General features: G+C 44.8%; 1 protein-coding gene across 1 annotated transcript in view; it reads left to right on the top strand.

Annotated features, from left to right (window-relative positions):
* The first annotated feature begins 3,619 nt into the window (after nucleotides 1-3,619).
* The window catches only part of ANTXRL (ANTXR like), a 63,327-nt gene continuing 40,292 nt past the window's right edge, over nucleotides 3,620-26,654 (top strand). The window contains exons 1-9 of the mRNA XM_069796538.1: nucleotides 3,620-4,283; nucleotides 16,383-16,454; nucleotides 16,588-16,659; nucleotides 18,796-18,877; nucleotides 18,985-19,018; nucleotides 20,992-21,071; nucleotides 21,181-21,249; nucleotides 21,453-21,533; nucleotides 21,636-21,696. Of these exons, the coding sequence (XP_069652639.1) occupies nucleotides 4,123-4,283; nucleotides 16,383-16,454; nucleotides 16,588-16,659; nucleotides 18,796-18,877; nucleotides 18,985-19,018; nucleotides 20,992-21,071; nucleotides 21,181-21,249; nucleotides 21,453-21,533; nucleotides 21,636-21,696 (712 nt within the window). The 5' untranslated portion in view covers nucleotides 3,620-4,122. The remainder of the gene's footprint in view (nucleotides 4,284-16,382; nucleotides 16,455-16,587; nucleotides 16,660-18,795; nucleotides 18,878-18,984; nucleotides 19,019-20,991; nucleotides 21,072-21,180; nucleotides 21,250-21,452; nucleotides 21,534-21,635; nucleotides 21,697-26,654) is intronic.

Genomic DNA, 26,654 nt, shown 5'->3' with positions numbered 1-26,654 from the left:
GGCGGAAGGCATCCCGGGAGCGGCTGCGAATGCAGCGCAGGCTGGGAAGGGGGGGGAGCTCAGAGCGTGGACGGGATTCCCCCTTGTAACGGTACTTTTAAAAGAGGAGCTTCTTTTAAAATTGGGGGGGGACGGGGACCCCCAACCAAACAAAAACAACTCCAAAGCCTTCTTGCCAGTTGTCCTTTAGAGCATCTGACAACACTTTTGAATATAAGGCTGTTCTGGGAGCTGCAGGTACTGACAAGAATGGCTCAAAAGGAAAATTACTGCTTCATAGAAACTACTCGCAGGATACAAAATTAGGAATTTGTTTGAGGTATGAAACGATTTGTGGCACAGCTGGTATGTAAAATCATCAAACGTCTTGTCATAATCCAATATTCCCTAAATCTGGACTAGCGACATTGCTTTTGAAAGATGTCGTTCCATATAAATGCCTTTAACGCCTGGTAGAAAATTCTTATGAACATGTTGACAAATGAAATAACCCGGGTTATTTGATTAGTGTCCATGTAATCTGAATATTGGCTTGTATTGGGAAAAGAAACGTCAACACTTTAATGCTTTTGAAAGGACGGATTTTCGCCGCAATTAAAGCGTAATCTTATACCAATAAAGAAAGTGAATCACGCTCTACGTGTTCTGTGCTACTGGGATTAAAGTAGATGAAGAGAAGGGTTTGGGTTTTCTTTTAAAATGCAGCTCGGGCAGAACGAACAAAGTTACAGAGCGTAACGGGGGCTTGGCAGCTGACCCACCGCGGTGGGAAGCCCTGCACCCTGCCCCCCTCTCAGGGACGGGTTTATGGGCCGGTGGCATCTCTCAACACTTCTTCGGAAACACTTTCTGATGTGGGGTGCAGGGGTCAGGAAACCGAGATGAACAATTCCCACTGCGCTTCCTAGCGCAAGAGTTCCTATTGTTGCAGCCTTTACGCAAATAGCTACAAAAGGCGTAGGAAGGGACCGTTAGACGTTGACGCCTGCCTTACGGAGCTTGCATCGCTGTGGGATAGTGCGCTGAGGTAACCTGTGTCCCCGGGTAAGATCCGCATCTTACGGTCAGCTCAGCTGATGTTTGGTTTGGTTTTCCTTCGAGCAATACCCGAGCAAATGAGTCCGGGCGCCCGGGGCACCGGCAGTCCCGGGGCTGCGACCCCGGCCCGGCCCGGCCCGGCCCGGCCTGCCTGCCCGCCCTTGGACAAAAACACTACACACACACACACCCCCCCCCCGTTCCGGACCTGTCAGGCTTGCCCGATGTATGTGACAGCCACTGGAGGGGCTTGGATCGGAAAACCTGGTTTGGGAGAACAGGAGGCTGTGGCGGCGGGGGGCGGCTCTGCAGAGACACCCGCAAGGCCCCCGCCGTGCCCGACCCTCCTCGCAGGGGCTGGCCGAGGAGGGAAGGGGGGCTAGCAGGGCGCTAACCCCACGTTCCCCAGTATTGTTGTTGTTGTTCAGCACTAACGGTGGCAGTCGCTAGCCAGCGCTAATCGCGGTGGCGTCACTGCTTTTAGCCTTAAAACATGCCCCCCTCGCTGGGACCGCATACGCTTCGGAGAAGGCAGGTCAGGCAGCCTGTTCTCTTCGCAGAGTAAGATGATTTATGGGTGATCAGAGAAGGGCAACGCACACCGTCAGAAAATCGTTATACCCGATTTTTTCTTTGTAGTGCCTTATTCTGCTTTGGAGACTCCCTTGAAGCCTGCCGCGTTATTTTACGAAAACAATCTGATATTCAGGAAGCACCGAGGGAATCTGAAGCTATTAGCACTTTCATTCCGTTTTGGAAGGCCACGGTGGCTGCGGGGGAGATCGGCTGCTTGGGGCAGGGGGTAGGGAGGGCGGCCGCGACGCCGTGCCGGGGCTGCGCCTCCCGGCGCCCGTGCCCACTGCGGACGCTAGTGGGCACCGGCGAGGCCGAAGCCCGGCGGAGCAGGAGGAAGGGGGATTCCTGCTGCCCGGCAGCCGCTTGCTCATTTTTTGTGAATGTCACGAAGGAGGATGTGGGTTTCTTGTATTTCTCCATGATCTAAGTAATCGCTGGGTCTCAACTGGCCAGTGCACAAAAACCTTTAAAGTGGTCAGCTCAAGCAGCGCATGCAACTTCTAGCTGTGCGTAGTTAAAACTGGGCGAGCGGCTGAAAACCGGTGGTCCCTCTAATCTTTGCTTGATAAGTCCCCGACGGCCGCCGCGGTTGGATGTGTCTGAACTCGGTCCAGCCACAGAAACAGGGAACTGAAATCGAGATACTTTGCCCGCCGCGCAAACTTTATTTCAGACTTGCGGGCGGCAACCTACACCGCACAAAACACGCGAAGGGCTGCTGGAGGGGCCACGGGGTCCCACGGGGAAGGAGCTCTGCGCGGCGGGGGCAGGCGCGCCGCGTCCACGCGTGTCCTCGTCGGGCGCCGAGAAAAAGGGCTCGCCGGCTGCGTGGGAGCACCCCCGCCGCACACCTACCGCTGAGCCGGCAGGGCCCAGGACAGAGCTGCCGTGTGCTGCGGGGAAACGGCCCCCACGCCGCAGCCCGTCCAGGGCTTCCCCGCAGGGCAGCGGGCTGAGCCCCGCCCGGGGGGCCGTGCGCCCCTTCGGGTACCAGCTTTGTCGCGGGGAGGAGGTGTCACTTTTTGCTGTTGGCACATAGAAGTGGCTCCTGGCCGGAGCGCTATCGCTCGGCTTCCCGGGTGAAGAGGCCCCCAGCGAAGCGATAGGTGTTTGGGGGGCTACTGCCCGATGGGGCTGCGTGCCAACACCCCACAGGGGATGGATTGCCTCGACCTTGACTCGCGTTCAGAAGCCTCCCCCCAAGAGAGAGAAACGTCTAGTCCCAACTCTGTCATGCAAAGTGACTCTGCTCGCATCCCTCCCGGTGGCTCTTTTCATTAATTAGAGGCTGCAAAGCGTCGGGGGGAGGGGGAAGCGGCTAGAAGCCACTAATTATTCAAACTTTGGAGACAGCATCCAGATGAGCTGGGTCAGCTCTTCAGGGCAGTGCTTTGTAACCTGTGTGTATCCGGAGGGGGAGTGATTATGCTACTGTGCAAAGCCTCCATTAAGAGATTTCGTTTCATCATTACTCACTGCCTGCAGGATGTGTGCAGACTCCAGTGTGAGTAAAATTCAGGGTTTTTACCACGGAAGAGAAACAATTTGCTGGAGCATGGGAGAGTGGCGAAAACGTGCCCTTATCCCCGCCCCCAGGCAATAATCTTTTTAATTGCACTGAATTCCTGCAACTAAGTTTTTTTCGTAAGTGCCCCCTCGCATCGCTCTCCCCACTCCCACTTTGTCACAGGTTTTTGCAATGACGCCCATCTCCTACAGCAACTTCTTTCCGCCTCGGCAGCTAACGCCCTTCAGCCCCAGTCACCTCGGGACCCCCGCCCGCTCCATACGGGCGAGAGGCAGGGCAGGACGCGCAGCGATGGCCCAGAGCGCAGCCGGGCTGCCCTCCCGCCCCTTTCCCGGCTGCCCTGTCCCGAGGGCAGCCGGCGCGGAGCCCCCTCCGTGGGGCAGCGCGCAGGGCCGGCGGGGGCGGCTGCGCTCCCTTCCCGGCTGCGGCTGCCAAGCGCCCCGCGGGCAGCCCGGGAGGGAGGGAAAGAGGGAGGGAGGGATGCCCGCCCGCCCGTGGGGGGCGGCGGGGCTGGGGCGCAGCGGTCCCTAACCTCGGTCCCCCGCTCGCAGCAGCCTTTCCCCACCTCGCTATCCCGGAACAGGAAAGTCCCGGTTCAGCTTTCCCCCATAAGATCCTGTCTTCCTCCCCCCGCTCCCCTCCCTCTGCCCCTTCCTGCCTCTGGCCCGTGCGAGAGGAGCCGCTTCTCTCCGTGCGGGACAGGGCTGAGCCGCTCGGGGCAGCTGCCGAGGCGGCGGGGCATGGGGACGGGGCTCTGGGGACCATCCGGCCGGGCTCAGCCCCCAGCCCTGAGCCAGCAGTCCGGTGCCCGACGGGCAGGGCTGCCTTGAGCCTGCAGGGTTGAGCTGGGATCCTGAAGTTAGTGATTTTTTTTTTTTCTTCTTTTTTTTTTTTCTCTGCCCTCGGTGCTTCCGAAAAGCCCGTAAGGTCTGCAGAGAGAGAGAGAGTGGGGGAGGAGGAAGAATTAAGGAAGGGAAAAGATGGCGAGTTGCAGGAGCAGCGTGGAGAAAGCAGCATTTTTGTGCTGCTGCTTGCTGGCGATGGGGAGCCTAACCTCCTGCGCCCGGCCGGAGGAGGAGGAAGAGCAAGAAGAGCAGCGCTCCTGTCACGGTGCCTTTGATCTGTACTTCGTCCTGGATAAGTAAGTGACAGCTGCATTTAAAAACGTTTATTTACCCTTCACTGCCTCCTCGCAGCAGCAGGGACGTTGTTTTCCCCGTCTCCCCGGGTGCCTTCCCCCACCTCCCCTGGTGCCAAACATGATGTGTGGGGCAGGGTCCTTATTTTTGCTCCCCAAAACTTGCACGTTTCCCTAGCGGAGCACCGTGCTTTATCCTGGGTTAGCTTCATATGTAAACCCGGGAAATCAGGTCGCCTTCAGGTTGTAGCGTGTGGTGTGTGGGCTGTGAGTGTTGGATTTGAGGGGATGTTGGTCAGTGTCCCCAGCACTCCTGGACTTTGGTGTCAAGACTCGGGCGAAGCGCTGAGATGTCACCTGTGGGATGTAGCAGCGCCAGGGCTGTGCAGACCTACCTAAAGTTAAGACTAGACTGCGTGTATGTCGTGGTTGTTTATTTACAGACTCACTGTAAGGTTTTATAAAACTTGTTTCTGCTCAACTTCTTTGGAATTGTCTAAACCTGTGTTTGAGTTACATCTACTAATTAAAATAGGTTAGCAAACACTTTAATGTTAGCCCAATTTAGGTATGGCCAGAGGGTATGGTTAAGCTCACATTTATAGGCATGTTATAGCAAGCACGAGCAAAGTGAGTGGTAAAATGGTGCACCCACTGGTGTTTTAAAGAAGTCACAAATTTCTGTTTCTCCTGGTGCAGTGCTCTGGCTTGACAGCCAAGGGTTCAACTCCAGGACTAAATTGTTAGTCTCCCACATATACTCAGTGTGATGGTTGTGTTATCTAATATATCCTGGGTTACATATGTGAGATGGTATTAAGAAAGACTGAAGCCTTTTCTTCATGATTCTTGCCCACAAGCCAAGTATGAAGTCTGCATTGTGCTGTTTCCCGGTTGGGAGAACTGTTCAGCCCATCAAGCCTTCTGCACAGCCTGCATGATGCAAAAAGCCACCATCACTGAGGAGCCAGTATATTCCCATATTTGAGAAGACAATAAAAAGTATCATTAAGTAGTGAATCTGTTTTTAGAGCAAAAGGATCTGAAAACCAAAGGCATTCTGCCTTTCTAAAAGATGCACTAACACACCATGTGGCCATTGTTTTGTTTTCTTTCACTAAGAGCTTGTTCCTGAAGTAACCTTTGTGTCTAGAAAGAGCTCTGTGGGGGGCTAGTTTTAGTTCTCAAATTAATTCTCACCAGGTTTTCAAGAAGTGACTAGTACTGTTGTTATGCTTGCTTGCCATATTGAATTTTCTGTAACAATAAATGTTGGTGACTGCAATATGGGTTCTCTCTATGACATCATATGTGTCTTCCACAGTGCAATTTCCTTGTTTACAATGGCATTGCATACCCCTAGCGATCAACACACTGCGCTTATATGCAACTTTTCATCTGTAGATCAGAAAGCGCTTTACTGGGGTGGTTGCTGTTATCACTCATGTTGTATTTGGGTAAATCAAGGCAGAGAAGAGAGTGATTTGCTCAGCGTTACTGATACGTTAAACAATAGGAAGTTGGCTGCGTAAGGAAGTTCCTCTTCAGTGTTGTGGACATGAAATCATACATTTTCTTTTAGCAGGCTACAGGTCTTGTATCTTGGCTCAGGTGCTATCCACTCAGTAGAGTGGTCTACTGGAGACCGGACCTGATTATGGTTGAAGTACAAGTCATGCACTTAGGTTCCAGTGGGAAAATTCTCTTTGGCTTCGGTTGCAAACTGAGTCTTTATAAACTTGAGAGTTATACCAAAGAGTTCCTCTTTGGTAAAAAGTTGTTGTGAATGTTTCTGGGCTCCTCATTAGAATCCATCCCTGCTCTTACCAAGTCTGTGACAACATGGTGACAAAGCTGCTTTTGGCCTCAATGATATTGCATTAGAATCCATATGGGTAATATTAGAGTGCCAGATCTTAGGAGCCATAGGTCCCATGCTGGCTGAGGGTGTATTTAGTCCCAGCTGTATTCTGTGACATCTGGCACAGCACAAGGAGCTTTATGGAGGCAGGGAGGATTGACTGAGTGGATAGACTCTGGATCTTGGGACAGTTCACCAGGAAGGTGCTAGATAGCCCATTAGTGTTGAAAAGGGTCAGGGTATTCCTGGTAGGAAGAAGGCAGGAGGCCAGTCAGAAGCAGCTGGTCAAATCTGAAAATGCAGTGGATGCATTTTTTTAGAATTGGATCCATGCTGATACATATTTGCGAAGAATTATGGCTCTAATTTATAATGGGAGAATCCCCAGAAAAGCCCAGCCCTATACACCACAGAGTATCCCCACATGGCCTGGGGATTGCCTCCCTTCATGGGCGCCTTGCCAGTCTGGAGTTAGATGCATTCAGTCTTAATTAGCTGTCTAACAATGGGATTGAAGCATTGGCTCTGTGAAAACTCCAGGCTTTCATCCTGTGACCCTGTAGCATGCTCTTTAACTGAATGACAGGCCTTGTCTCTAGAGTCAACCTGGGTGAACCAAAATGACTTTAAATCTGCTTTGCTTTGCTTCCCCATAGAAAGATGTAATCTCACATCAGTAGGAGGCAAATTGGAAGAAGACAACAAACCTTTCTCCTTATGCATGTAAGCACTGTGCATTACTGCAATGACTTTATTGGGGCGTGATTTTTTCCTTTTCATTCTGCCAGGCAAAGTCTGTGGGGATTTAATCCTGCAGGCAACAACCATCAGATGGAAAAGATCATCTGCTGGTGAAGTTATTGGTATAATATATATCCTGCCAATTAGAAAAAGAAACTCGCCGATTTCTTACCGTTTTTCTCTGCCTGAAGTTGATTGCAGCCCTTTATGTTAACTCCATGGGATAGGCAAGATCAGAGCAGTGGAACTAAGCCTTGGATGCCCAAGAAGCTGGCATGGTGAAAGGGAGAAGCAGCATGTGTGGAAGGGAGACCTGCCACCACCCTCCTTAGGACTGTCTGACCGTGCCAGAACCACATTAGGACTGCCTTTGTCCCTGGGGATGCTTAAATGAGCAAATTTCTTGAAGCTAGGAGAACTGGACATTTGCTGGCTACAGAGGCAGCTGCCTGGAGTCTGCAGTCTTGTGCTGTCTGTATGTCATACTTGACAAGTTATGCAGGTTTGAGCTTATTTGGAGCTTTAAAGTATACTGAAGCAGGAGAAATTTTTCTGTTTGCAGCGAAATCACTCCCTCTGCATAAGGTAAGGCAGTAGTATACAGTGCAGCTGGCATACCCATCTCTCCTATGGCATGTGGTAAGATCAAGTCACATGTGATACCAAAGATCCCATGTTTACCTTTAAACAAGCATAGCTTTTAAGCGCAACATAATGGATAGCTGAGTAGTTGTCACTTGTTTTGGTTACTTCATTTGCTTTGGTTATCTAGGCACATGAAGGACTTGTTTCAGTCCCATCCCCAGCTGCCAAGGACAGGTCCTCGCAGGGGTTTGATTGCTTGATTGTCAGGTCTTGTAGTGACATCCTTGTGCTTGAGTATGTAAATAAATCCCTTTCATCCTTTCCTTGCTGTTAACATCCAGCTGTTGTTTGTAATCATATTGAAATCCACTTGCACAGCAGAAAGGATGACTGACCTCTAGTGTTTCTAATTATAACAGTGCCTGGTAGCATTGTTATGATTGTTTATTAGTGCAACAAATAGAAACCCTTTTAAAGTAAGGACTTATAACTGCCCTAAATATCTGCTGCTGGCGATGCTTGACATGACAGATCCAAGCTGCAGAGCTGTCTGTATTTTATAGTTACCAAATATGAAGAAATTTCTTTGATTATTTTTTGACTGTAGGACAGGATAGGAGATGGGGGTGGAGGGGAAGAATGTGAGATAGTCAAAAGTATTTTCTCATTTTTCCTGCTGGGACGTTTGCTAAGAAATTGTTTGGATTTTGAGGAAAATGGAGCTGCACAGCCTTGGGAAAATGTTTTCTTTTTCCATAGCACACACCATGGCAGTGGAGATGTCTTGAGTAAGGCCCTGGCTGTTTTTCTTTTAGAGCAGTGATTATAACTCTTTTTGGGGGGGGAGGCTGGCCTAACTACCCTTTCTGCACTCCTCATCTTCCCCCTGAACTTCTGGATAGTCCCTCTTCATGGTACTCCCATCTCTTGGTCCTACAACAATACTGTGCTCCCAAGAGCATCCATGTCAACAGCAATTTTGGTAAAGACATCAGTATACAATGTGGCCAGCATCTCATTTGTAATCCATTTTCCAGCTGCCTCTCTTTAAACTTGGTAAGCCTTGCTCCAGAGGTGAATGTTGCTGGTGGGGAAGAGCACAACCTCCAATTAGATGGGAAATTAGCTACTCTGTCCCATCTCCTTCCTGGTTTTGGTTTTTGGGTCTGTGTCCCCTTCCCCAATTTCCCCTTGAAAAGCCAGTTTTGGGGGGGGAGGGAGGTGTCGGGAGGGAAACAGGTTGATACTTCCTAATTCACTTCAGGCAAGCCGAAAAGACATCAGAACAAAAGGCATTTCAGGAGCTGCTATTCTGGGCCAGCTTTTATCATTTTAGGGCAACTGTAGTGAATTGCTGATATCCACATACCTTGTTTTTTTCACAATATGCCATATTTAAAGCAAATGCAGAGAGTCTGGTAAACACATTTTGTCATGTGTCGTCCCCCTCGGTCCCCCCTCCCCCCCCGGATGATTTCCTTGCCAATGATTTGAATGAATTTAGCACTTATGAATTACAAGTGCTAGTGAGAACAAGTATATTTGGCCTTAGGCTCTCCCTGTAGCCCTCTGCCTCTCTTCCCCCACCCATGTAGTAGCTCAAGAGTGTTAGGACGGAGCTGGACCTGTGGGAACTTCTGCAGCTTCTCTCTCCGCACTGTCTCAGTCCGATGCTGTTTGGTGGCCTGGTTTTATGCAGTGTGTGAGGAGGGGAAGAGTGTGGCTGACAACATTGTTGTGGTTGGATATAAGACTGCTGGCAAAGATAGGTGCCTGAACACATGTTCTGTCACCTAACTTAATTGCACTTGAAAATCTTGTATTGACTCACTTAAACCACTGCTGAACTCCCTTTTCTGTAAGCAAGAACATCTACCGACTGCAGCCAGACTTCAGTTCATCGTAAGATATAGGACCTGATGCAGGTCAGCTGCCTATTGAGACTGAGAGGAGTTGCTGTCTGAACAAAAGTATCAGCTTTGTTCCTTAGATGGCACAGATTACTATGCATGTATATTTTAAAATGGTTGTCTGTCTGTCTTTCTCCTTTGCTGTCTCTTTTCCCTCTTGTAATGTAACCACATCATCTACATGACACCTCTCATACTCTCCAACTGCCCGTAAGCAATATTCTTTATTGTTTTCAAAACATAATCTGTTGGTATTTTCCCTTTGCATCTTTCTTTGTTGTGGTTATATCACAGCCAGTGCTGTGATTTTCTTACAACCAGGTATAATTGCTTGGAATGTTCCAAAGCAAATTTTTATTCAGCTTCAGACATACCTATGTTATTGGGACCAGGTTTTATTTGTTTGTATTTTGTCTGATATTATTCTGCCACATTTGCCTTTTGGCATAAAAAAATATTCAGGAAAAACAATTCTCCTTCCTTCTGCCCCAAGAAAAAATTTCTTTATAAAACACAAGGCAAAGCTAATGGGTGGTGGTTATTTGACATAAAATGTGTACAGTTAACAGGAAGAAAAAGCCATGGCAGCTTGTCATTTGCAGTCTATTTATGCATGTAACTAAATCTGATTTATTTGGGGCTTGAGCCAAGGAAGTAAACTGTAAGATTCCCACTGACCTAGGATTTTTGTTTGTGTGCACCGAGTGATTGAGAATGTCATTACTTTTGTCTGAGCTTGCAGGCCAAACACTAGTGTGAATTTTGAGTCTGTATGAGGCGTAGTAGGACTGAGCCTTTTCATCTCAAATGCAGGAAAGATGAATTGACGCCTGTGAGTTATTCACAGCTCAAGAGCTCTATCTCCCTGCTCCTGGATATCATTTGCACCTTCTTAAAAGTGTTGCAATGTGACTGGGATTGAGCATGCTGCTTTGCTCCCTGTGTTGTGCTGAAGAGGACTGGGATGCTGAGAGCGGGTCTTCCAGCCCTGCCGTTGCTCAGAGCAGCTCTGGAGCTTTACAGGGAGATTTGAAGTCACTGGATGCAGTCTGAGCGTGGCTTCTGAATTGTACTTTGTGCTTTTTTGTTGGCTGGGAATGTAGCAAGAGCTATAGCACCTGGTGGACAGGACTTGTGGATTAGATGGATTACTGTAGGAACAAAGGGCAATGTTTTGAGGCATGATTTACAGAAGTCTGTAATGTTGCTGCAGACTTTGTCAGTGGTTTTATAGGAGTAAAGCTATCTATAAAATTAGTGGATTTGGTCATGAAACATTCTGGATTCAAGTACTTCGGGTCCTGTGCTTGGGGTGCTGGCCTAGGACTAAAATCTGCTTTCCAGTCACTTCTCTGCATCTTCCCTTCCCCATTCCAGCCTTTGTCTTGTCTGTTAATGTTACAAGTATTCTGAAGCAAGGACTGTCTTGGAATGGCTGTCTCTGCCAGTGTTTCTAATTGCCTCTGAAGCAGATAATATAAACTAGTCCTTCCTTGCCTGGATGAATCACCCAGTCAAGGTCCCTTCCATGCTTGCAAGAAGCATTGTTTGGGAGAGGACTATCCTTGTCACTTTGAATGCTCTGCTGGCTCAGAAGGGAGCAGAGGGGTGGAAGAACATGCGCGTGCGTGTCTGAAGCCACAACAAACTAGATGCCCCAGGGTTTGCTTTTATTGCAGAGCCCTTATTAGCCATGTGCAAGAATTCTGTTGTCTACAATGTGGTTGTGGCCACAAAGAGCTCTCCAAGTAACAGCAACAAAGTGCCACGTTTCTGAGCAATGGGCCATATACAGGGCCACCGTTAGCTCAAAGGGATAGAGACTTACAGGGACCTGCAAACTCAATGGGTGTTGAACTCCCCTGACACCATACTCAAACTGAATCCAGCATCAGTAATAACAGATCTGTTTCTTGCTACAGGATCTGTGGAATTGCTGCCTTCAGCTAATTTGTAACAGAGGCGAATGTGCAAGGGAGTCAGGAATAGGACAAGGAGCAGCTCTGTATCTTCAAAGGGTTTCACTTTCTCACTTTCAGCAGGGAGGAAAGGCTTTGGGCCTTCTCTTTGTGTACACGTGATGATAAAAATATTTACTGTTTCGGTAGTGCTGGGGTTTTAACTTTCACTGCTAAGCTGCATGTCTGATGTATATTGCACTAGGTTGATCTGTAATAGGCTCTTGACAGTGAGTTGAGCTGTAACTGTGAATCACATATGCCCTAGGACAGACACCTTACAACTGACCCTCCTGGTTTTTGCCTGCTGACGTAACTGGGCTGAGAGCAGCAGCTCATATGCCAGGACTGTGCTGCTTGATTTCTCTGGGCTCCAGCTTCCACCGCCTCTGGGAGCCTGTTAGGAAAGAAGAGGTTTCTGGCCCATCTTGCACTTTGTTGTCTTCACAAACAGCAAGTGAAATACCTCAGATTGGGGTAGGCATGACTCTAACATGCTCGCTGTTTTTATACCGACATAGAGCTCCACTAAGCTGGAAGGAGTCACTCCAAAGTAAGCAGGAGCAGAATCAAGCCTTGCAATCACATCACTTCCTTCCACCCCCAGAAATACTCACTGACCTCCTCTTTTCCCCTCCCATCAAGCGGTAGCAATGTGAAATTCAGGAAAACAGCGGCAGCAGGAGCTGCAGCAGCAGCTGCTCCTCCAAGCTGAGTCCCGATGAGGCCGGGAGCACATTCTTTCCTATGTTGTGGTTTGCTGACTTTTCTCTTTGTCTCGTGTGTAATGGGAACAGAGCTCATGGAGCGGGGAGCATGCTCACAACAAATGGCTCCTGTGGGTTTTTTCACTTTGCTTGCACCTTATTCTGATCCCAGTTGTATAGGTATGAACCTGGGGAAATTCTGCTATTTCTCTGGACTCGCTCCAGGTTCACTCCAGCAGAACAGGCAGCAGAAACAGGCCTTGAAATAGTTTCTGCAATGCTCTGGCTGCCCACAGCAGCTGTTTATTGCTTTGCATTTTCCTTCGCTGTCAGAGTTATGTAATGTCCAAGGGCTGAAGCGTCACCATCCCGTTTGGCTCTGAAAGGCACACGAACTGCTTGTAAGCTGTGGGTACTATCCACAAAGGTTTTTGGCTCGTGGGCCTTGGGCCATTTTGATTGATGTGAGGCATTGAACCAGGTGGACGATGACTGAGAGCAGGAAATCTCTAAGGTACGAGTCAACAAGATAGGTCTGGCTGTAACATAGTCTTTCTTTGCAGACAGCCACAGGGCTGGCTTGGTGGATCTGTTGATACAAACCTCCACAGCAGGATACATAGGGTTCCTTGGCTGCACCACTTCCCCATGGCTTCTCCTAGTTACTGGTGAGGGTGGGCGAGTGTGTGTCAGGTGCCCAGTGCTTTTTCTGCACAGCACTGATCTTTTCCATGCTTCATTTATTCTTTCCTCATTATTCAGAAGTCTTCACAGTTCCTCTTAAATCTTACAGGAGTGTATCATTTGGTGGCCAAACAGGCTACACAAGGTATCTCTTTGTGGTTATTTACTGGTGGCACTTTGGGACAACATGCCAACTCTGTCCAAGGCTCCTATTAGCACAGGTATGCTGATTAACAGGAGTTTGTTCATAGTTACGGTGAGGTTCTAAGAGAAACAACAAAAGCACCGAAACTGCTGTAAAAATCATGCTGTGTGAATGTCCAAGAATAACCTGTAGCATAGAGCATCACTGAAAGACCCAGTGCTTTCTCTGGGCTTGGTAACTGTGGAGTTAAAAATGAGTATAGTTTTCAAGCATTGGCCGTGGTCAGAAAGAAGCTTAGAGTATGCTTGGAGCCTCCCACTTGCCATGGGAAACCAAGGCAAAAACCTCCTAGTCTGATCAAGCTGTGAAGGGCAGCAAGTTAGTTTATGCTGCCAGCAGAAGTGATTCTGTGGTGTGAAAGATCCCAAAAGCAGTGAAATGCCTCGGTATTTCTAATAGTGTTGGGCAATTTCTGTTCGTCAGTGTTGGGAGTAATATTTGACAGCATTTGGCAGCTTAGTATATTGTTTAGCAAGCATTTTAATGTTGTAATTTTTTGTTTAATTTGCCATTAACACCGCCATTGCTGGTGGTATGGGGACAGGTCTCTGGGACAAACAAAGGAAACTATCAGTACAAACCCCAGAAGCCTCCAAAACATATATATATGAAACAGCAAATAAAAATACTTTACAAACAGGGATATTTAGAGGCCAGCTTGGGTAGGAGGGAGGGGAAATCAGGTTCTTCTATAAGCCAGGCCACCCCCACTGGTGTTCGTGAGGGTTTTGACATGACTGGCATTGGTGGCATTTGAGCATCATTTGCAGTGGGAAGTGACACACCGGGGCTTGGAGGCTTGTGGTGGGAAAGTGATTAAGTGCTGACCACTTCACTGGTACTCTTTATATGGGATTTTGAAACAGTAATGTTTTCTGGCTAGTACTTCTATCTGGCTTTGACACTTCCCATTTGATAGGTTGGGACGCTTTGACACTTCCCAGCTGATAAGCAACATGTGGGTGCAGAATTTCTCCTAGGGGAGGAGGAGACCCACTGCCATGCTGAAGTACCCCTGCTCAACAGGGTTGTAGCTCGGTCATGCAGAGTTGGGCACTCTGAGAGCACAGTATGCTTCCTGTGAAGACTAGCCTGTGACAGAGACCTCCCTAGCTTTTCAGAGGTGGGCATCTACAGATTTATTACAACTAATTCTTAGTCTCACTGGCTGTACCCTTTCCAAGAAGGGGTGTTTCATTATAGTCAGAGTACATGAAAGTGCATAGTATTAGGGTTATCGTGCATTTTCACTTTAAAAGTCTTCATGTTTTTTCCACCATCAGTGGCTTATGATTTTCTTGAATTTTCAGTGTCCAGGCTGTTTTACCAAGCTGGTTTTTGCATGAGGGGTAGATTAAAAAAAGGGGGGGGGAGGATGTAATTCTGGCAGTCCTAAGAAGGTACTGGACATTATGATTTGTTGCTGTTATAGAGAAAATTCATTGCTACTTTCTTTTTTGGATTGCATCAGTGCCTCTGCAGCTGGCAGTAGAAATTTGATACCTCATCCAAAATAGGTCTGTCTTTTCCAAGTAAGAACTGTGGCTATTCTATGTAGGGAAGTGACTCCGTTGGAAATCGCAGGAATTGGATTTAAGTGGAATGGCAAGCTCAGAATGAAACTGAAAGAGTCAACTGCAGGGGGTTGAAGAATTAAAAATAAATAAATTGGGAGCTGTAAATGCATCTTGCATAGATTCAAGGAAAATCTCTTTGAGTTCATCATGTTTAGAGACTTAGCCTGGGACTTTCAGAATAATCCTGGAGAATTATAGGTGTTGAACTGCCTCAGATCCCTTTTGGAAAAGCAGTCTTAAAAGTACATACCTCACATCAGTACGGATTAGTTTTTAATGATGAGAAAAGGGCTCATTTGCTAATAGTGCCAGCACCTTACATTGGTGCTGTTCACAAATATATAAACATGTCACTGCGTAGCGCAAATAAATCAGAGACTGCAGAGGATCCAGACCCTTGGGTTGAGCAGTCCCCAGTGCTTTGTTGCCTTCCCTCAGTGCCTGGAAATTTCTTCATTCTTTGATACCCAGTTTGTTCTGTGAATGAATCACCAGTTCTCCAGAAGAGCAGTGTGAAAGCACAGGATTACATGAGCAACCATATTCTAGTTTATGTACTTCAGGGGTCTCCTTTTTGTCCTTGTCCCTTTATCTTTGCTCTTCTCCTCCACTCCACCAGCACTGTTGCAGAGCAGGCAGTACCATATTATATTGCACACATGGGCTTCTGTAAGCTGATCTGTACCTGACATACAGGGGCAGGAGTGACTGGCATAGGGTCGCTTGGAAAGCCCATAGTAGAGCTGAGAATTGTAATACGGGATCATTTTCTCACCTTTTTTATACATTTACACAGAAAAAATGTCTTAACAGCAGTAGAAGAAACCTACTGCTTTACAGTAGTTAAATTTCAGAATTTTTTTAGTTCTGCGTCTAAGCCTCTGTGATCCTTCTGTATGTGCTGCTTTTTATTTTTCTTTCTGTCTAAGACACCTGATACATGAGTTTGCCTAGCAAGGAAAGCAAACAAGCCATTCTTTCTTAAACACCACAGTCCTAGGGAGGGCTTTTAAAAGCATTGACTTCTCATGATTCTTAGTCTTTTTAATGGCTTGAAAGGGTATGGCATAGATGCACATGGTAGAAATCACTGTCATTTACTGTAGAGTTGCTATGTGCAAGGCTCTGTTTGAGGTCTGAGTCCCACTGGACTGTGGGGGTCCCTGAGAATGTAAGACTAAGCAGAAAAAAGCCAGGGAGTGCCAGTAATGCAGTTTTATATATTAGGAATGGCAGCATGAACGTGTAAATTCGTGCATGTAACTAAGTTGCCCAAGTTTTCACAAGAAATCTGTAACGGAGCCAGGGATTGACTGTCCAGAATGCTAGTCCAGCGAATTAGCTACGAGTACTGCCTTTCCCTTCTGAATTACTTCAAAAGCTTTCTCTTTTGAAACAAACAGTAATTCATGCAAACATTCTCCCACGCATTCTAGGAGAATAGAATATCAGTCAAGAATTTCTGTGTGGCTGCAAGGGCAGAGCTGTGCTCTAGGAAAGTAAATAATCTGCTAGCAGATGATTTAGTGAAGTCAAGTAAAATTAAACTAGAAGAAAATATTTATATTTTTATGTTATAAAAGGAATAAAAACAGATAGAAGTTACTGATCTTGTTTCAAAATTGTATGGTAAACCATTTCAGACCTATTTCTACTTCCCTTTGAGTCAGTGGGTTTTGTCATGATGGTTCCTGTTACAGCTTCCAGCACAACTGCTGTAGAAGCCTCAACAGAATTAGCTGCCTAGACTGTAGACCTCTATGTAATTTGTGTCCCTAACCACCTTCGGAGAAGCCCAAGCTTAAAATTCAGAATGGAACAAGGAATTTCACTGTGAAATAAGATTAGTGTAATCAATTATGTTTTGTATGCAGGTCTGGAAGTGTCAGAAATCATTGGACTGAGATTTACTCTTTTGTGGAAAGCCTAGCTGAGAAGTTCATAAGGTAAAGTTTTCTTAAGATGATATTTTAATTTGCTATATATATAATTTATTTCTTCCTTCACTGCTTCTTAGCAAATGAAAATCTGAAGTAATGTGTGTGTGTGACGTGGATCTGGCTTGTTCTTCTGTTTCAGTCCAATGTTGCGGATGTCTTTCATAGTTTTTTCTTCACGAGGCACTACAGTCATGAAACTAACAGAAAACAGGCAAGTACTCCCCACAGCTTTCATCCAGAAATACTCTCCCTCCCTCCTCTCAAGCAGCAAGTGGCCCCAAAACCAGAATTCGGAGGTCTGTCTTGGTCCTTGGTGTGGCACCAACTCAGGGACCAAATGAAATCCTTTCCACCAGTCCCAACTGGAAGAGAGCTTAGAATGCCTTTGGGTCTCCCATTACCATTTTGTTTTCAGCCTTATGAGAGAAAGGCAGCACTGGGCTGTCTGTTTGTATCGCAGCATTTTGGGGAGAAACTGCATTTCCGGTCAAGGATTCATGTACATCCTCACTATCCCCAGCTATCCAAATAAGGGCAGGTTTTGTGTAAGAGATCTCAGACCCTGCGCTGATGAGCAAAAGACTGTACAAAAGTCACACAGTGCCCTTCGAAGTGACCAAAGCCTGGCCAGCAGCCGGTCATACCCAGTGCTGGAGCACTACCTCACCAGGCTGTCGCACCCCTCTCCTGGGCTGCCTTCAGACAGCACCTGTGCCAGAAGTGGTTTGCAAAGCCAAGCAACAGGCTTCTTAAGAAGAGAGTCTGAGGCTGGAGCAAAATTCTTGTTGCCACCTTCACAACCAAATCCTCTTTTTTAAAAAAAAAAACAAAACCCCAAAGCCCCCCCCCTGCCCCCCCCCCCCCCCCCCCCCCAAAAACCAGAACAAAAACCCCAAATAATTTTGGATTTAATTTGTCTCATGCACAGAAATCACTGTCATGGAGGTGTTTCTAAGTATTTTCTTTCATTTCAGCTTGAAGCCCTTGCTTTTGCTACTGCTTCTGTCTGTGTGAGAGGGCCTCAGTACTACGGTGCACCCTATAAATAAAGGGAGCTCTGGAGCAGTCTTGAAAGAACAACCCCCTCTCCATTTTGTACTCCAGGGCCTCATCCAAAGCCAGAAACCCCGCAGGGGTCTTGTATTTCTGTTGGCTCCACTGAGTTTTGGCTCAGGTCTCCATCTTGTACCTTGGTGACAGAGCTCAAACTTGCTTACTTCTCCCAGGCAGATTTGCTCTTTGCAAAGTGGAAAGTAGACAGGAACCCTGTGGCAATATGTTGAACATGGTATTAGAATGTTCCCTCTCCAAAACTCCTGTTCTCTGCATGGATCACCATGTGTGTATTTTCAGCTCATTTTATATCTTGAAAGGGTAAAAATGTGCTTTTTTTGCCCGAAGGACATCCCCAGTCCCAGCTCCTGATTTTTACCTTCATCCCACATAGACTTCTGTTTCCTCTGTAATTGGGGCTGTGCCACCTAAAATGCCCAGTTGCAAAATGGAGATTAGAGAGGTTCTCACTATCCTTTTAAAAAAAGGATGCCCCATAGCATCTGGGGCTGATGTTTGGACTGCCTACATCTTGCCTGTTGAATATTTGTGCCTTATTTGCCTTATTTTGAAAATTGCCTTATTATGAAAACTTCGCCAAGGATTAGGGTCTTTTAGTGATCAGTGATCAATTAAATGATTAATTTGCCTGAGCGATCCTCTTGGTTAACAAGTATTTGTGGAGTAAGAAGCTATGCAACAGGGGTCATGGAATCAAAGTCCCTTTCTTACCAGGGAGCAATCTGTGCCCCAGGAAGGTTGGTCAGTTCCTGGTGTAGGATAGGAAATTCTCACCATTCCCATCCTGTTCTCTTGTCTTTTGGCCTCTGTCTTTATAATGGAAAAGTCCTAATCTCAACTGTCCTGATGATTGATTGAATATGGAGTTTTTATTTGTCCTGTTTTCATGACAGGGTCATAAGCTTTTAAATTCTCATTCTGTCTGCAGTTTGTCAGACTTTAATATCTGGCATTTGCTTTAATTCAATCTTACGCTGACTGACAGTATACCAGAATGAGGGAGCAGGGACAGAACTGCACCCTTAAAATGTGTTAACCCTAACATTGTATCCTATGTCCAGTTTTGTGCTCCCATGGGTGTTTGGCTGAAAACTGTGGGTTTTGAAAAATCTTGGTTTTACCGGTGTTTTAGCTGATGTGTATGCACTCTGTTTAATGTATTGACAGGGTGGATAATCTAGCTGTGGCACAGGAATATCTCAAAAAAAGAAAAAAACACTTTTATTACAATTTCCCCCCCCCCCCTCTTTTTTTGTTTTTTTTTAATCCAAAGGGAAGCCATAAGACGAGGGCTCGACATTCTTCAGTATGAAGTGCCTGGAGGAGACACGTTCATGCATGAAGGATTTAAAAGGGTACACGTCACAGTACCTCTTTTCTTTGATTTATATATATAAACTTTGCTTTGCTTGCTGCGAGTGTACTCAAGAGCTAACTAACAATGTTCTACACTTTGTTGCAGGCAAATGAGCAGATTTACCACGAAACCTACGGAGGTATGTGTTATATATCACTCATGTTATAGATCTGCATCGAAAAGGCAGGGATGATAGTTCTTTATGTGACCTGCAGTAAACCCGCCAAAAGAAGAGTTGGAGAAGGAATTGGTGTTACACAATCATTACATTCTGTTTTGACTACAGCCCTACTTTTAAATGCGTGATTCATGGTTTATTAAGACCAGAGGAGACCAGTATGATCACAGATATGACCCAGTGCAGAATACAAACCAAAGCATTACAGCCAGAACTGCCAGTCCTGCACCCAGGGGACAGGAACACCCAGATTTTCCTGTGCCCTTCTGTCCTGACGCACTCAGCTCTGTCTGCCTTGTGTGCCCAAGTCCTTGTTCTCATTCGCATAGGTATGAATGCAAGCAGCTGAGATTTTTGCATCAGTGTGAATGATTTGGGATCAGATTCCGATTCCGAAAATGTAAATTTTCACTAAATTTCGAGAGGGAAATGTATTTGTGGTTTTTTTGTCTGTGCCAAAAGAAGGCCTAATTAGTTAAACTGAACACTTCTTGCCTGGTTTGTACCCTGGTGTGAGGTTGTTCTCGTTTGTGGGCTGATGGTCTCTTTGGAAGACGGAGAAATGGGTCAGTGCCTTTTTAATGAAATAGGCTGTGAGAGTAGAGTCTTCAGCAGCAACTCTGCATGGCTTCTCAGGCACTTCTGCCAGTGAAATCAAGAGTCCTGAGGAGTCCAACTGAAAACTATTTTACCTCTTCATAACATGTAACTAAGAACTAATCAACTATTCCGTAAGTTGATTAGGAAGGAAAAAGTAGTAGATGAAATCTGGATTTATAAGCTAAAATATTGGGGAAGAAATAAGTGTTCAAAAGACAACAAAATAAGATCTCCAATTTTTCAGCCTTTTGCAAGCATGCTGGGCAGAAAAAAGAAATGAGGAATACAGGAATCCAAGCTATTTCCCCCCCCCAGGTTGCAGGTCATTTTTTTAAGATTTATGTCTGTGTCTGACATGACATGGGAAGGACCGCATGGCATAAGAAACATGTCAGAACTAATCAGTCTTTGATTTCAGACAGTATGGGGAAAGACACTTGAAATTGTAACATTATTTTGAAAAATAACAAATACTTCCCTGAAAGTAACATGTATGTGTATTAGTTACTTTGCTTAATAACTATTGAAACAGAATGGTTTATTGAACCATAGGATGCATATCAATTTGGTTTAATTTTGTTAACATGTTGTATTTTTCTAGGTAGTATTGTATTCTATACTGGATTACATATATAGCTATCCTAAGTCTATGCAACCTTTTCACTTAAGCTTAGGTGGGATATGAAATGTCTTATCACAAGGCATGAATTTTCTGCAATGGACCCAATTTTAAGGTTTTCACATGCTTAGTATTCCTATGAACTTCACTGACAGCTCTTCTTGCTCAAGAAGTGTAGGACTGAAACCCTCTATAGAAGCACATTTCCTGCCATGTTCTGTGGGGTTGTTCCTTGAAAGTCTGCTGGAGGGGAAGGTAGGATGGCAGGAAAGTTCCTTTTGCAGAGGTATCTCCTGCCATAATCTCTGGGCAAGGTTTGTATAGAGACATGTTGGTCAAGAGAAGAGAGACAACCTCTCCTTCTCCACAGATGCATTTTACCACTTCTCCACACAAAGGGTCTAGATGTAATCTTGGTAAGTGCTATATTTTACTCGGAACAGAGAAATTTGCGCGGGGACCTTGTTAGAGCAGTGTTTCCCCCTTTAGTGATGCTTGTGATATGAAGGTGCACAGGTTTTGGCTTACTGAATGCTGCTATGCATCTGACCTTCAGCTGGTATATTTCCAGTAAAGTCCATACAAATCAGGCTGAGAGTCTGGCCTTATGCCTTTGCGTTTATTTGGCAGCAAAAAGGAATGCCTCACTTCAAACTTTTTTTTCATTGCTGAATCTTGTCATACGTATGCAATCTGTTAACTATCCTCCATGTAGGAGTTCGGACCGCTAGCGTGATTATTGCTCTGACGGATGGAGAATTGCAAGATGTTCAGTTTTATTATGCAGAACAAGAAGTAAGTCACCTTCACGTTTACCCAGACTAGATTATGTCAAACCTGTAGGCATTTACTGCTGGCTCCACTGATTATATGGCTTTGCACTTAATGGCAATTTTTTTTTTAGGCCAACAGAGCCAGAAGCTTTGGAGCTATTGTTTATTGTGTTGGAGTGAAAGATTTCAATGAAACTCAGGTAACTTTGCTTGCTTTCTTCTTGGTTTGTTTTTCTGTTATAGCAGTGCACAAGTAACAGCATCCGATGAAGGCATTTATTTAATTACTTGAGGCATAAATCGTTTTGTGTCAGTATGATGTCTTTTAGCAAGTATGAAAGGGCCCAGTTTTGTTCACTGTAATTTTGTTTTCCTCATGATTTATGATTGTCTTTCTTTGCAGCTGTCAACAATTGCTGACAGCATCGATCATGTTTTTCCAGTTACAGGAGGCTTTTATGCCCTGAGAGGAACAATTGATTCAGTAAGTTGGGTATTCTGAAACCCAGAAAAGGGCACCCTTTCCTGTATTAATAAAGCATACATAAAAATGTTTGCCAAAAATGCCATTATCTAAATCTTTTAGATTCTCAAGAAATCTTGCATTGAGATCCTAGCGGCTGAACCATCGAGCGTTTGTGCAGGAGGTAAGTTTCCACAAGAGCCATGTGATAAGGCAAATGAATGACAATGATGAAATGTCAGTAACTACCTAACGTGGTATTGGAGCTGAAGCCCGTGGATGTGTTAGAGCATCCCCTCAGGCCGTGGCTAAAGCCCAGTGTGTTCCTTCTCACTCGAGGAAAAAAATTGTGCCGATAAACATGTAGCTGCTGCTGCTGAATGCCAGCTTGGAGAGTTGAGTGAGGTAGCACTCAGGGAATTGAGGATACTGCTTTTTAAAATATCTGAGAGAAGGAGGAGACAGAAGTGATGTAAAGCCAGACTGCCAGAGGTGCTTCCGGGTCTAAAAGTGATGTCTCACAAATTTCTGGAAAGACTGCATTCCTGGGATCTGCTAGGACTTGAGAGCAGTTAGAACAAGATTTTGCAAAACATTCACAGAAATTTCACGTTTATTGAACCAGATATAACTAACTGCATAGGCCAAGGTACCTGACGTGTTTTCCAAAGTACTAATGTTTTACTTATTTGCAATGAAAGAACCGTTAGTGTAGATGGTAAATGTGAAGAATCCCCAGAGGAGCTGTTGATAATTTTATGCCTTTCATGTCTAGCATATTTAACTTGGATTTGTTCTGGTTTACGTTAGCAGTTCACTTGCTGTGTTTTTGTCTACTTAAGAGGCTATTGCAGCAGAGTAAGAGTGACACCATAAGTTTGCTGGAAGGTACAGTTTACAGCATGGTTATTTAGATCTGATGTTTACTGTCTTGTGTTCATTTCCTTACACACTGTAAAAATGAGCACATAAAAATAAAATAGCAATGATGCATGAAAGCTGACCTTGAAAACAGATAAAAATAGGAAACTCGGGAAAAATCTAATAAATATCACAGAGAAGAGAAATTGTTCATTTCATTTCCACATGTCAATCACAATATGATCTTGCCCTGAGTATTTCAATTTAAAATGAAATATCCTTGTATCTTTTGAACTATTCCTAAATATATAATTGTGGACTAGATGTTTGTGATAAAATCTGTGGAAAAATTAAAAAAAAGGAATTATTTTGCTTTTAAAAAGCTCCTTGGAGTTGATAAAAAACAATTTTAAGGCTTTAACGTTTCAAAGCTTTTTTATTTCATAGTGATAAATTCTGGGGTTTTTTGCTTGCTTATTGTATACCAGGCAATTTTTTGTGCAACAGCTTATTGCGAGCGTTCCTGTTCACCAAAAATTGCATTTAGCTACATGAAAATGTAAGTTTTCCAATAGGATGGATATCAGTAGTATTCTTGTGATTGTTTGGAACAATGTTAAGAATAATGGAAAGTTGAATTTTAAACCATTTTTTCAGATGAAAATTTGAAAATATTTTTGTAAAGTATTTGAGAAAATAAATTTTCAAGAAACACTTTGATTTTCAGAAATGTATATATTTCAACAAAAAGTAAAATTTCTCTTTTTCAAAAGGAATCAGTTTGATTCCAGATTCATGAGTTCAAACCACTTCATTTTTTGCCAAGCTTTCTAGGTAACTAGTTTATCACAAATGTGATTAAAAATACACAGGTACACTTAAAAATAGTTTGCCCTCCTTTTAAAAAAAAATGTTACATTACTTTCATCTGTAGAAGTTTTTCAGTGTCTTTGTGGCTTTCAGATCAGACAGAACCTGTTTCTGTGTATTGCTGCTGATTCAGCGAAATACCAGCACTTGTTTCACTTAAATTCTGAGGTTTGTTCTGTCCCTCTTGACAAAGACACCCAGCAAAGGCAGGCACACTGTGGTGCTGAATCACCAGGGCATGAAGACTTGGATCTCGCGTGCTTGAAGCTTTGCGTGTAGCAGCAGGAAGCTTGAAAGTAGGAGGAAGCCAAAACTGCAGCTCTGAATGGTGCATACTGTTGCTGTGGGTTAAATGGTCTCCAGCACCAATAATCAGGCCTTTAATAACTTTTGAGTCTAGTCCTGCAAATCTTACCTGAAATGAACCCCTGCAAGAGGTTTGGCAGTGTGAGGCTGCAAATATTTGCACCTGTGCTTGGCTTTATTATCCTTTATTATCCCACTTACTTCAACATAGCCAGAGGTTCATCTTTATAGCTGTGTGCACCACTGTCTCCTGAAAGGAATCTCCTGGGATTGAACAACTTTTTTTCATGGTAGTGTGAATCCAGACCCTGAATCCAGTTCACTGGACAGTCAGATGTAGTTCTCTATATGTAATGTGATTTATTTTTTTTAGTGTACTTTATTTGGACTTTAACGTAAAAAAAATACCGAAGCCTATGAAGTCATCTCAGAATTTTTATGCATTTTAAATGTGGGTAATTACTAATATCGTTTACTGATAATGTGTAGGTAAGGTATATAGCCATTTGAATCCTATATAAAAATATAAATACACCTGCATTTAGAATGGGCTGAAAATTAGAACATAAGATTTTCTAGAAATGCAATATTCCCTCCTCTTTTTTTGCGAACTTAGGAATTATGTTTTGGGTTTTTTAAATGCATAATTTAAATTTGAATTTCAAAATTTTGATCATAAAGTAGTAGACCTTTTGAAAGAGCGCAATGTATTATCACATTCTCCAGCAAAGAAGCTTGCTTGTTTACAGTTGAAATGTGGCTCTGTCCATGGTTTTTGTATGAAACTTATCTGAGTGAGGAGGTGATCATTGGTTTGGCTTTTATTCAGTGTTATTACTAATTTTTAGAATCTAATATGAGATCCTGAGGGCTTTGTGTTCCTCAGTGGAAGCCAGTTGTGGCTTAGAGCAGATTGACCCACTCCTTGTAACTGTTCTTGCAACTTGTAATTACCACTGTGCTGGTGATTACTGGTGATCTCGGCTTCATTTTTGACTTGCCAGAGGTTTAGTAAAATGCTGATGAAATGATTTCCACGTGGTCACAATTCCAGTTGGGACTCTGGCTCTCTGTGACGAAGCTATCTGGCAAGTCCATTTACAAACTGATTTCGTCACTTCGTGACAGCTATCTGATGCTTAATGCTTTTTGACCCTGCAAATTCATTGTCCCCAGTGTGGAGCAATGTAGTTGGGTCCTTCCTGTTCCCTCTGATTTAAAGCGACCAAGACATGCAGCCTGTAAACAGGCTATCAGTGCAGAATCAGAGGTGCTTCATATCCTGTTTGACAGCATCATTGCTTTGATTATGCTTACGGTACGCAGATGTGATTGAAAGGTTTTGCTGGATGTGGCATCCTACTGGCCACATCAACTACCAGGTGTGGATGCAAGCCGTCAGCTTCTCATCAGAGTCACAGAAGCGAAGCCGACAGCGCAGCCAGCGCACACCAGCTTCAACCTACCATCTCGCTGCCAGCGCCGCCCGGTTATTTCAGTGCTGACCTTTTTCCCTTCGCTGTCTTGTCAAAAGCTACAATCTACGATCTGACAGTAACTAAGGAAGAAAAGGACGCGGCCAGAGCCAAAGCGCAAAATTAAATGGAATTAGCCATTTCAACAGACCATCATCCAGAATACATTAATGCTCTGGAGCATCCGAAGGGGCAGGCTTCTTAACAGCAGCAACCAAGTCCACTACCAGCTGTTTACATTTCCATGCAAGTCTGGTATTGGAACTATATTGTCAGCTTGTGTTGGTGGACAGGTTACTACTCAGTCAGTTGTTCACGACTGACTGTGCAGAGTGGCAGTGATGGTGAAAAGAAGGGCAGGAGAGGTAAAGTGTCTTGACAAGACTAAACTTCTAGATGTAGCTTTTACCTTTGACGTTTTGTGTTGAAAATCTCTTACTTGCTGTATGTTTTTAAAGCCACTGAAATAGCTATCAGCAAAGCCTTTGTGGTTGCTGCCTTTTAAGACCATTAGTTCAGGATTGGGGAAAAAACAAAACCTAAGTGCAATTTTATTTCAGCAAGCTGCCTTTATAATATAAAATTGGGGGGGGGGGGGCGGGGAATAAATTATCATTTTAGCTGGGTGTTCAAGTCACTGTGTAGTGGGCTGCCTACAAGCAAGTCTGGGGTAATGTGTGGTCCCAGGCAGGTAGTTCTGGCATGTGGGCAGAGACACAGTTGCCCTTGGGGCTGGCCATGACTCTCAGCTCTGGCGAAAAAAGGGATGCTCATCAAGAATAACTCTCCCCATATCAGCTGGGCTAGATGTGGAATGGCTCAAGGCATGAATCAGACCTAGAGTAACTCCAGATTCTTACTGGAGTAAGCAGCAGCTGAACCTGCCCTACGGTCCATTTTTATTTAATTTCAGTAGTGCCGTCCACTCCCAGTGGGAACCAGGAGTTATAACTCTTCTCTTAAAAAAAGAGGCCAAATTCTGATGCTGGCTTTGTGTGTTTGGTTCTTGATGTGCTCAGTGAGGTCTCAAATTTGATCATCTTTCTTCAGCAAAGTGCCAAAGCATGTTTCACTTTAAAATGCGCTCCAGTAGATATTTTCTTTTTCCCTTCCTAAAATATCTACTCCAATTCCCATGTTCCTTACAGCCTGTGTCAGTTCAGAGCACTGCTCTAAGGGAAGGTTACCATGAGGAAAACCAGAGTGTGGGTTTCCAGCGTTTGACCATAACTGGTGCATGCCCTTGTCCAATTCACCTGGAGTTGCAGTAGACTTCAGTGTAGTGAGAATGTGTATTTGGCAAGAACAAGCTGTTTGTATGGAAAAGTTAAAGCACTCCACATCCTCATGCTAACTTGCCTTGCAGTAACTTGATAGTGAAGAGCAGGCAGACTAAGCTGAATATGTATTTCAGCCACCTTTGGGCCTCACATAGTGTAATCCAATAACAAGTCCTTCCTCCAAAGCATACAAATAACATGGCAGTGCATCATATGAAATGTTATCAAAAGCCAGATCTCGCATCACTAAAAACTAGGTACGGCTCCCCTCAATCCTATCAACGTTGTTTTCCTCTCATTTTTAATATGTTGGTCAAAATATAATTGCTAATGCATATGGACTTGTTCAG

The sequence above is a fragment of the Haliaeetus albicilla genome, chromosome 11 (genome assembly GCF_947461875.1).
Source record: "Haliaeetus albicilla chromosome 11, bHalAlb1.1, whole genome shotgun sequence".
NCBI classification, from domain to species: domain Eukaryota; kingdom Metazoa; phylum Chordata; class Aves; order Accipitriformes; family Accipitridae; genus Haliaeetus; species Haliaeetus albicilla.
Note: the sequence above shows the minus strand (reverse complement) of the source record. Positions and strands in the feature narration are given on the sequence as shown.